This window comes from Asparagus officinalis, chromosome 6 (assembly GCF_001876935.1).
Source record: "Asparagus officinalis chromosome 6, Aspof.V1, whole genome shotgun sequence".
NCBI lineage: Eukaryota > Viridiplantae > Streptophyta > Magnoliopsida > Asparagales > Asparagaceae > Asparagus > Asparagus officinalis.
In genome coordinates this window covers 59,549,842-59,562,438 of record NC_033799.1, presented here as the reverse complement: position 1 = coordinate 59,562,438, position 12,597 = coordinate 59,549,842, and the positions used below count along the sequence as shown (strand labels likewise).

Below are 12,597 nucleotides of genomic sequence, written 5' to 3'. Positions count from 1 at the left end.
TACAAACTTTGAAACGTTGTTGAAACAAAATCTGAGAAGCCACCACTCCTTTCACGGAATGGACTACATCTCAAAAGAACAATACAAACTTGGATTCTAAAGCAATGAATGCCTTATTTTGTGCTCTTGACAAAAATGAGTTCAATAGGGTGTCAACGGCCACATCTACATATGATATTTGGCACACACTCGAGGTAACTCATGAAGGTACAAGTAAGGTTAAAGAATCTAAAATGTTTGTTCTTGTACACAGTTTCAAATTATTCAGAATGAAGGAAAACGAGACCATTGGAGAGATGTTTACAAAATTCACCGATATCACAAATTCTCTCATCGGTCTTGGAAAAGAATTTACTCAAGTGGAAATGATGCGAAAGATCCTCCGTTCTCTTACTCCATAATGGGAAAAAAGTTGCCATAATAGAAGAAGTAAATGACTTATCAACTCTTACAGTAGAAAATCTCATTGGAAATCTCATGACCTATGAAGTCCAAATTGAAGATAGAAAGAATGAGGATGAAATAAAGAACAAGAAAGTGCTTGCATTCAATACTACTTCCAATAAAGAAGATTCGGATGATGATGAAGAAATGAGCATGTTTGCACACAAATTTAAAAAATTCATAAAACGAGGTAAATTTAAATCAAATAATTCAAATTCAAATAACTTGCTTTGTTTCAAGTGTAACAAACGAGGACATATGAAGAAAGATTGTCCATTATTGGAAAACAAGCAAAATTCAAATTACCTCAACAACTTCAATAATATTCAAAGCAACAAGAAAATGAAGGCTTTAGCGACTACATGGGAGGACAGTGATGATTCATCTTCCGATAAAGAAATTAAAGAAAAGAAAAGTGCTCATATGTGTTTTATGGCTCAAGATGAAGCAAGTGATAATGAAGAACTTTTAGATGCTTTCAATGAATTATATGAAACTTTTTTGAGATTAAAGGCTTCACATAATTTTCTCAAAGGTGAAAATAAAAGATTACTTGAATAAGTTTCTGATTTTAATTCTTCCACTTATTTTAATTCTCAAATAATTGAATTAAAAGAGGAAAATAACTCCTTGCTTAAAGAAAATCATGTTTTGTCAAATAAGAATGTTTATCTAAAATCTGAATGCAATAACTTCAAAATTCGCATTAATGATTTAGATAAACATATTTCTTCTATTAAATTAAAATATAATGATATATGTTTGAATGTTAGTAAATTTCAATAAAGATAAAGAAAATCTTAATAGTTTACTCTCATTTCAAAAAGAATCTCAAAATACAAAAGGTTTGGGTTTTCATATTAATAATAATACTTCTAAGAAAACTATTTTAGTAAAACCTATTTGTAAGTAGCATGAACATAATATTAAAAATAATGCTTTATATGAAAAGAAATCAAAATACTTATCTATTTGGATTCCTGCATGAACATAATATTAAAAATAATGCTTTATATGAAAAGAAATCAAAATACTTATCTATTTGGATTCCTAAGGAATTAACTTCTTTAAAGAAAAAGTTTATATGAAAAGAAATCAAAATACTTATCTATTTGGATTCCTAAGGAATTAACTTCTTTAAAGAAAAAGTATTATATTTCTGTTTTTATTAAAGATGTTTGTTTATCAAATAACTATTTAGGCAAATCAAATTCTCTATGGGTTTGGTTTCTTAAAGGCTAATTTTATGGACCTAACAAAACATAGGTACCAAAATTATAAATGTTTATCATTTCAGGTACCTAAGAAAAATAGGAGGATTTTGGATAGCGGCTGCTCTAAACATATGACCGGTAATATACAATTATTGTCATCTTATCAAAATAAGAATGGTGCTACTATCACTTTTAGAGATAACAACAAAGGGAAGGTCATCGGTATTGGAATTATCGGTAATCCAAATAAACCTATTATTGATAATGTTTTATTAGTTGATGGTTTTAAACATAATTTGCTTAGTATAAGTCAACTTTGTGATAAAGGTTTTAAAATTATTTTTGAAAAAGAATCTTGTTTAATTTATGATATTGATATGATTACTATATTATTTAAAGGACATAGAAAAAATAATATATATGTTTTTATCTATGAATAACATTTCTAATGAACATTTCCTTCTTGCATCTTCTAATGATTCTATTTTATGGCATAAACATTTTGCTCATGTTAACTTTAAACATATTTCTAAAATTTCTAAGAAAGATTCTGTTAATGGGTTACCTAAGCTTTCTTATAAAGATAATTTTTGTGATGCATGTCAATAAGAAAAAAATGCATAAATCTTCTTTTAAATCTAAAGATATAATTTCTATAAGTAAACCACTAGAATTATTTCATATTGATCTTTTTGGTCCTTCTAAAGTTGCATCATTAAATGGAAGCAGATATGCAATTATAATTGTTGATGATTTTTCAAGATTTACATGGGTAATATTTCTTAAACATAAAAATGATGCTTTTAATGAGTTTTCTATCTTTTACAAGAGAATTTAAATACAAAAGTCTCTTTCTATTATTACTATTCATAGTGATCATGGAGGAGAATTTTAAAATATACTTTTTGCAAATTTTTATGATAAAAATGGTATTTCTCACACTTTTTATTTTCCTCGAGCGGCTCCACAAAATAGAGTTGTAGAAAGGAAGAATAGAACTTTACAAGAATGTGTTAGAACCATGTTGTGTGATAGTAACCTACCAAAGTATTATTTTTGGGTAGAAGCTATCTCTACAACATGTTATGTTCAAAACAGAATTTTATTAAGACCTATTTTAAAGAAAACACCTTATGAGTTGTTTTATGATAAAATTCCTAAAGTTTCTTATTTTAAAGTTTTTGGTTGTAAATGCTTTATTTTAAACACAAAAGATAACTTGGACAAATTTGATTCTAAGTGTGACGAAGGAATATTTGTTGGATATTCTAACCATAGCAAAGCTTATAGAATATATAACAAAAGATACTTTGTCATTGAAGAATCTATGCATGTTTCTTTTGATGAGAATTTTACAAAAACACCTACTATTTTAAATAATGATGATGATTTAATTGATTCTATTCATGATACTCAAATGCTAGATGTTTCAAAAGATGATAATTTACAAAATGATTTACCAAAGAATTTTGTAGAAGTTAAATATCATCCACATGATTTGGTTATTGGTAATATTTCTGATAAAGTTACTACTAGATCTCATTTTAATTTGATTGCTTATGCTGTTTTTATTTCTATTATTGAACCTAAAAATATAAAAGATGCTTTACATGATGATTTTTGGATAATTACTATGCAAGATGGACTAAATTAATTTACAAGAAATAATGTTTGAGATCTTGTACCTAGACCACAAGATAAATCCATTATTAGAACCAAATGGATATTTAGAAATAAATTATATGAATATGAACAAGTTGTTAGAAATAAAGCCAGATTAGTTGCACAATGATATAATCAAGAAGAAGATATTGATTATGATGAAACATATGCACCAGTTGCTCGTTTAGAATCTATAAGAATTTTACTTGCATTTGCATGTTCTATGAATTTTAAATTATATCAAATGGATGTTAAAAGTGTTTTTTTTAATGGTTTTATTAAAGAAGAAGTTTTTGTAGAACAACCTCCAAGTTTTAAAAATAAAAGTTTTTCAAACCATGTTTTTAAACTTAAAAAGGCTTTGTATGGTCTAAAAAAGCACCTCGTGCTTGGTATGATAGATTAAAAAAGTTTATTTTAACTTCTGGTTTTCAAATATGAAAAGTTGATTCTACACTTTTTATAAAGAAAATTAATAAAAATATACTATTAATTCAAATATATGTAAATGATATAATATTTGGTTCTACTAAAGATAATTTTTGTCAAGGGTTTGCAAAGACAATGCAGGATGAATTTGAAATGAGTCACATGGGTGAACTCAATTTTTTTCTTGGAGTTCAAATCAAACAATTAAAGGAAAGAATTTTCATCAAGCAAAACAAGTATGCTAAAGATTTACTCAAACGCTTTAGAATGGAAAATATAAGAAGTAAACCAACACCAATGAGTACTACTACATCTCTTGATAAAGATAAAAATATTAAGAATGTTGACCAAAAGTTTATATCGAGGTATGATCGGTTCACTTCTTTACATTACTGCAAGTAGGCCTGATATTATGTTTATATGCTAGATTTCAGTCTAATCACAAAGAATTACATCTTAAAGCTGTAAAAAGAATTTTTAGATACCTAAAAATACTACAGATTATGGTTTATTTTATCTTATGAATAGCACATTTGATTTAGTATCATATAGTGATGCTGATTTTGTAGGATGTAAATATGATAGAAAAAATATAAGTGGTACATGTCATTTCCTTAGACATTCACTTGTATCTTGGTTTAGTAAAAAGAAAAATTCAGTATCATTATCAATTACTGAAGTAGAAATATTGCTGCTAGTTTTGCATGTGCTCAAGTTCTTTGGATGAAACAAACTTTATTTGATTATCGTATAGTTTGTCCCATATCATCAATAATGTGTGACAATACAAGTGTAGTTAATTTATATAAAAATCCTATTCAACATTCACGTACAAAACATATTGACATAAGACATCATTTTTTATGTGATAATGTATTAAAAGGTCCCCATGATATCCAACAATAATAGTTCCAGAAAAGACTCTTTTCGGTGCTCCAAATATCCCCAATATTGATCTCTCGAAACTCTAAATCGTGTTTGGTATTTATACCAAACTCAAAACCAAATCAAAACAGGAAACAAAGAACTGGGCCTGACCCGATACGCGATTGACCACGACAAACACAGTACCTAGAAAATCAACCGTAGTATTCGGCGGTTGACCGCGACAGTCGACCGTACCCAACTCTAGACTCTCGGGTTTTATTACAGGGTTTGGCGGTCGACCGCGACGCTCGACTGCACCAAGCCTTGAATCATACTTAGGGTCTGTGCACGTAGTCGGTCGACCGGCCAAGCACCGCGGTCGACCGAACATGGTCAAAATTGTTCCCCTTCTTCCAAAACCTGTTCTTCTCAAATTTGTTCGCCAATTCTACATTTTTGGTGTCTACCCAACTATTTCAGCCCATAGCCTTGGTTTATAAGTCGTCAGAACCAAAGAAACCAGCGAAAGCATTTCAACCCCTCTCATTGTTTTTGAGATTCTCATTACAATGCTACTCATGGATGGATACACGTGCCACTGGCGGCATACTGCTATGCACCATTGCTTTCTTGCTATTGTATATCTCACAGGTTATGAAGATAAAATTGCCATCATAAGCCTATTTGTAATTCCAGCTGACTGAAAGCATGGTTGCTTCTCAATAGGGCTTACAACTTTCCTCGACAAAAGAAATACAAGTGTTAGTTAGCCAAGGTTCTGAAATAGGGAAAACAAGAAGTAGAAAACTTCAACGGTTAAAGTTATGATGTTTATTTAATAGTGGATGGATCCCACTGTTTTGATATCTAAATTTAAGCCTCCATGCATCACAATTGCGATAACATGTACGAAGGTGATTGAGACCAAAGATATACCTTCTGGTAGAACAAAATTTGAGGTCCCCGTTACTGACGTTCGTGGCACTAGCTCATACGAAGGTGACCCTCTTGTACAGTGTTTTTAAAACATGAACAAACACCTATCTTGCTTGCATAAATTGCGACAGATCTTAGATTGTAATATAAAACCTATCTGTAAGGATTCTTGTTGCTTCCTACCTATGATTTCACAGTGCATAATGTACAACCAATGTTTTGCTATTCATTTAGATTTTTATAATGCATGTCATCTTTGCTGTTAACAAACAATGCCTCAGTATTGTTCTAATAAAAAAAAGTTATTTTGTATAAGGAATCATATAAATATATGTCAACCCACCTTCCATCTCAAGAAAATTTATTAGAAGTTCGTGGAAAGTACTACAACAATCTCATCTCAAGCTCATTCCCACATTGATATCACATGGTCGCCAGGATTCTTCTTGTCTCCCAGTCTAATTTTTACTCCTTGACGTTAGCTTATATATAGTTATGAGAACCAAAGGTATCAACAAAAGCCCTCACATTTTCTTAGTTTTCTACTTGGCTCCTTCATCTTCCTCATCAAAAACTAGTTGAAATGGCTAACCACATTCGATCCATCAGCATGCCCTCTACATCTCACCCAACTATAATAAGAATACAAGAAGAACTAGAAAATCTTATGGCTCGTATCGCTTCCTCCAGAACTGCACAGATAGTGCCCGATGGACTTAAAAGTGTGGGAGATGTCTATGAACAAATTGAAGAGCTTATTCGTTTGCCTAGCAGCCAACAAAGTATACTATTATGTCGAAAGAAATGGATAGAAGAGCAACTTGATTGCTCTCTTCGGTTGTTGGATCTGATTGGTGCTGCAAGAGGAAGTTTGGTTTCCATGAGAGAGCATGTCCAAGACCTTCAGTTGGCCATTCGAAGGAAAGGAAACCAAGTCAATGAGTCCAAGAAGAAGGCCCAAAAGATTATTAAGGATTCTCTCAAGTCATTGAAGCTAATGAGTGGCAAAAATGTATCTTGTTGTATTGAAGACAATAGCAATCAATTGGATAAGGTTTTGGCTGAAGCAAGAGAGAGCACTATATCTCTCCTCAGTTCCATCTTCTCTTTCTTGTCAAAGACAAAAACAAAGACAAAGAGGTGGTCTATCGTCTCTAAGGCCATTTCCAAAAGAAAGGTGGCCTGCGAAGGAGAGTTCGAAGTTGCAACCGCACAGGAGAACATAGATATGTGGTTACAGGTTTCCTATGATTGCATCCTTTCCAAAGAAGTCAATGCCATGATGGTTGAAAAGGCACATAATGACTTGCAAGCAATGGAGGACAGGATGGAAATTCTCGAGTCCGGATTAGAGTTCTTGTTCCGGAAATTAATTCAAAATATGGTCTCTCTTCTTAACATCCTCAGCTTGTAGAGTTCATTGTCAATAATTTTACCCATCAAAGTATTGGCATCCTCATTTTAAAGGATTTGCTAGTATATGTTATTTCATCCGATTTTGTAAGTGGGTTGTTCCTAAAATATACTATTCCATGAATGGAAAAAAATTTCATTGCAAAACAAGTTTACTTTCAGTCGTTTGTGTTAGATTTGTTAGATCTGAATCATAAAACTTGAGATCTAAAACCATATAGCCATGATTAATTCAAAGAGATTAACAATAATCAAAAGAGCGGAAGCTTATACCTGAATCGATGGATGAACCTTGAGATGGGTTTTGGATCTTCTAACCTTAGGGTTTCTCTAAATCCGAATTTCTCTAGCTAGATGGGGGTGTAGAGAATTAGAGAATGTAACCCTAGGTTAGGGACCATAACCCCTTATTTATAGATGTTGTACTTTTGTAATTTAGCCCCTCAATAAATTACAATTACAACCTGGTATCTGCACATATGACCCCATGATTATATTTAAATACCCATTAACCCAACTTAATTGATCACTTTAGTGGGTTATCCTGAAAGATAGCAATACACATTGATTAATCATATGTGCCCACAAATAGATTTATTAGATTAAATCCAACAATCTCCCACTTGGGCACCATATGATTCCTTAAATTGTGTGTAACCTTATGAGCTCAAAAATTGCTATCACTGAAAAGGTATTTCCGAACAATCTCGTCCATTGACTATATCAATATAGGATCAAAGCGGCCTTCATCACATTTATCATGACTCGACCCATCAATGGTCACATATACCAATACAATCAAACGACATAGATCAATCATGGATGTGCAGCATGAAAATTACATGCAATGTGATCAGTACATGTCTATTTTCAACTGGTCCTCCTTAGTGAGGTCAAAACCAAACATAATGTAACAGAGTGTCTTAACTGAATACTTTATTCTGATCAGACAATACAACCAAACATAAAGCACCACAATTACAAACTCCCACTAAAATATAATATCCTCAAATAATACCACACCCATATGAGCAATATGCTCATGAAAGACCTAGGGTGGTAATCCCTTAGTAAGAGGATCAGCTATCATAGAGTTTGTCCCAATGTGCTCTATGGATATTTGTCCACTCTGTACCCTTTCTTTCACAACCAGGAACTTAATGTCAATATGTTTTGACTTAGTTGAGCTCCTGTTGTTATTAGAATACATTACTGCAGATTTATTGTCACAATATAGCCTTAATGGTCTTTCAACATTTTCCAAAATGCGCAGTCCCGTGACAAAATTTCGCAGCCATATTCCCTGATTGGATGCCTCATAGCAAGCTACAAATTATGCTGCCATAGTGAAGGAAGCTACTAGTGTTTGTTTGACACTTTTCCATGATATAGCTCCTCCTGCTAACATATAAATGTAGCCTGATGTAGACTTCCTGCTATCTTGGCATCCAGCAAAATCAGAGTCCGAATACCCAATGACCTCTAATTTCTCTGATTTTCTGTATGTGAGCATGTAATCTTTTGTTTTCTGAAGATACCTCATAACCCTTTTGACTGCTATCCAATGATCCATACCAGGGTTGCTTAAGTATCTGCCTAACATCCCAACAATGTACGCAATATCCGGACGCGTACATACCTGAACATACATTAGACTTCCTACAGTCCAAGCATAAGGAATCTTCTGCATTTCCTGAATTTCAAGGTTACCTTTAGGGCACTGATTGAGACTAAACTTGTCTCCTTTAGCAACAGGGGTATCACCTGGTCTGTAATCTTGCATGCCAAACCTTTTAAGTACCTTATCGATATATAGCTCTTTTGTGATAATCCAAGAATACCCCGAGAGCGATCTCGATGTATCTGGATCCCTAATATAAAAGAGGCGTCCCCAAGATCTTTCATTTCAAAATTCTTTAATAGAAATCTATTGGTTTCGTGCAACATGCCTATATCATTAGTGGCAAGCAAGATGTCATCGACATATAGAACCAGAAAAATATACTTAATTACTCCCACTGAACTTGTGATATACACAGTCATCAACAATGTTCATCTCAAAACCGAATGAGATAATTATTTGTTGAAACTTATTATACCATTGACGAGGAGTTTGCTTGAGTCCATAGATGGATTTCCTTAATTTGCAAACCATATTCTTTGGGTCTCCCGACACAAAGTTTTCTGGTTGCACCATATAGATCATCTCATCAATGTCATACATTCTTAACATCCATCTGATGTAACTCAAGGTCATAATGAGCAACAAGTGCCATGATTATTCTGAAAGAGTCTTTCGATGAAACCGGAGAGAAAGTCTCTGTATAATCAATGCCTTCCTTTTGAGTATAGCCTTTAGCCACATGACGTGCCTTATACCTCTCCACATTACCATTTGCATCCCGCTTGGTTTTAAAAATCCATTTACAACCAATTGGTTTTGCACCTTCTGGTAATGGGACAAGTTCTCAAACCTTATTGTCTTGCATAGACTTGTACTCTTCATTCATGGCATCAATCCACTGTTGAGAGTTAGAACTTTTTATGGCCTGAGAGAAGTTGATTGGATCATCTTCTAATATTCCACTACTTTCCTCATGTTCTTGGAGAAATACAATATAATCATCCGAAATAGCATTTCTCCTTTCTCTCGTGGATCTCCTTAATGGCACTGGTTCTTGAGGTTGTTGAGTTTGTTCTTCTGGAACAGGGAGTTGTTCAACATTATCATCTTGAGGTTCCGGATTTACTTCTTGAGCAACAACAGGTATAGGAACCTGAATATTGTCAAAAGTAACTGTATGGATTGGATCTGAAGCCAATTCCTCCTCAAAACTAATGTCTCTAACCTTATTTCTCCCCCCAAACTCAACATCCTCAAAGAATGTTGCTGTTCCCGTCTCAAAAATATTCCTTATAGTGGGATCATAAAACTTATAGCCCCTAGAGCGATCAGGGTACCCAATAAAGTAGCTGCTAACTGTTTTGGAGTCCAATTTCTTTTCATTTGGCCTATAAGGCCTTGCCTCAGCTGGACATCCCCAAATATGTAAATGCTTTAAACTGGGCTTTCGACCAGTCCAAAGCTCATAAGGTGTTTTAGCAACTGCTTTACTTGGTACTCTATTCAGAATGTAAGCTGCTGTCTTAAGTGCTTCTCCCCAGAGTGACTCTGGTAAAGAAGAATGAGCAATCATACTTCTTACCATATCCTTAAGAGTCCTGTTTCGTCTTTCAGCTACACCATTCATGCTAGGTGAACCCGGCATAGTGTACTGTGGGACGATACCGCATTCCTCTAGGTATCTAGCAAATGGTCCTGGACGTTGTTCACCTGAACCATCATATCTACCGTAGTACTCACCACCACGATCAGATCTGACGGTTTTAATTCTTCTGTTGAGTTGATTCTCAACTTCAGCTTTATAGGCTTTGAACATGTCCAGAGACTCAGATTTTTCATGAATAAGATATAGGTGCCCATAACGTGAGTAATCGTCTATGAATGATATAAAATATTGTTGACCATTCCAGGATTCCGTAGGGAATGGCCCACAAATATCCGTATGTATCAATTCTAAGACATCCGAAGATCTGTTGGCACCTAATCTTTTCACTTTGGTCTGTTTTCCCTTGATACATTCAACACATACGTCGAAGTCCGAAAAATCAAGGGAATCCAAAATGCCATCAGACACAAGACGCTCAATTCTACCTTTTGAGATATGACCTAAGCGCTTATGCCATAATGTCGCCGAATTTTCCTTATTTAATTTACGCTTAGTACCACGTGATTCCACATGCAAGGATTCATTGTAAGAAGCAATTGTATCAAGCAAATATAGGTTGTCATAAATACTCAAGTAACCGGTTCCCACAACATTTGAATTAAAAGATAAACTGAATTGACTGTTTCCAAATGAACAAGAATAACCTGATTTGTCCAATACAGAAACAGAAACCAAATTCCGTCTAAAAGACGGTACTACAAAAGTATCTTTTAAATCCAAATAATAACCAGTTCCTAACAACAACCTAAAGTGCCCAATTGCTTCCACATCTACCGATTGTCCGTCGCCCACAAAGATGTGTCTTTCAACATCACTTGGCTTTCGGTAGCTCATGCAACCCTGCATAAAAACACTTATGTGAGTAGTAGCACCGGAGTCTAACCACCAAGTGTTTCTAGGTACTGAAACTAAATTAACCTAAGAACAGACCAAAGCAAGGAACGTACCCTTATTATCACGCCAGGCGTGATATTTTGTACAGTCCTTCTTTACATGTCCAGGCTTCTTACAGAAGAAACAACCCTGATTATCCTTATGTTGTTTCTTCTCAACTGGACCCTTAGCAGCTTCCTTATCATTCTTCCTTTTCTTGCCCTTATCCTTAGAGGCATAGGCCAAATGAGCACTTTCTGTCTTATCTTGCTTCAACCTGTCTTCTTCTTGCACACAGTATGAAATGAGCTCATTTAGAGTCCATTTCTCCTTTTGACAGTTATAACTGACCTTAAATTGATTAAACTGTGCAGGAAGAGACAACAGAACCAGATGCACTAATAACTCATCACAAAGATCGAGTTTAAGTGCCTTAAGTTTTGAAGCAATATGAGACATTTCCATAATGTACTCCCTGATATTTCCTTTGCCCTTATACTTCATTGAAATCAAGCGAGCTAAAAGCGTGCTTGTTTCTACCTTATCGTTTTTCGCAAAACGCTTCTCAATTTCGGCAAGGAAATCTTTAGCCTTAATAATCCCTTCGGATTCTATGCCCCTGAAGGCTTCCGGAACGCCGCGCTTAATGATCATAAGACTCATGTGTTGGACCCTAGAGGGGGGTGATTAGGGTCAAGAGGCTCTAATATGCAATATAAATTCAGCACAAGCAAAATACAAACAAAAATACGATAAAAATAAGAGAGATAGGGTTAGGAGTTCGTTATCCTTAACGCGCGATGTGTTAACGAGGTTCGGCCCTTTGGCCTACGTCCCCGCTCCCCACTCTCGAGGAGAAATCCACTACACACCCGGTTTGGAAGCCGGAACTTCGTCTACACAGCGATCTCCACAGATCTCTCTCACTACACAGTTTGATCTCAACAGATCACACCCTCACAGTAGATCTTACACAAGATCTCACCCTCACAGCAGAAGAAAAAGATGAAAGACTCTCTCTTTACACAGCCCCTATGACAAAGAGAAAGGTTACTGAAGCTGGGAAGTGAATCACACTTAAAACAGAGAGAAAACAGGATTTGAAAATTTTTCTCAGGAAACAGAAAGCTCTCTCTGGTTTTCAAAATGTTAGGGCTAACTGAAGAAGAAGAAGACTGGGGGTTTTATAGAAAAGATAAAATCATTTTAAAACAAAACCCAATCTTCCCATTTAGGAAGATAATCTCCTTTTCAGGTTGTTAGCTCAGACTGTGCCAAACACTATTAAGTGAAAGCACAACAGTCGAGGCAAACGACCGTTTTAAAAAAGTCGCCGTTGACAGAAAGAAAATTTCGGTCGTCTGAAATAAACCTTCGGTCGACCGGAAAAACACGTCGGTCGACCGACCGAAAAATTTTGTCGACCGCGAGCTGCTTCGAAAACTTGGAAAACAAACAGAACCATCGTC

General features: G+C 34.6%; 1 protein-coding gene across 1 annotated transcript; it reads left to right on the top strand.

Moving 5' to 3' along the window:
• On the top strand, positions 5,850-7,038 carry LOC109845639. Its single transcript, XM_020414908.1, has one exon. It carries the CDS (start codon positions 6,136-6,138, stop codon positions 6,964-6,966), a length of 831 nt encoding a protein of 276 aa, XP_020270497.1. The 5' UTR covers positions 5,850-6,135; the 3' UTR covers positions 6,967-7,038.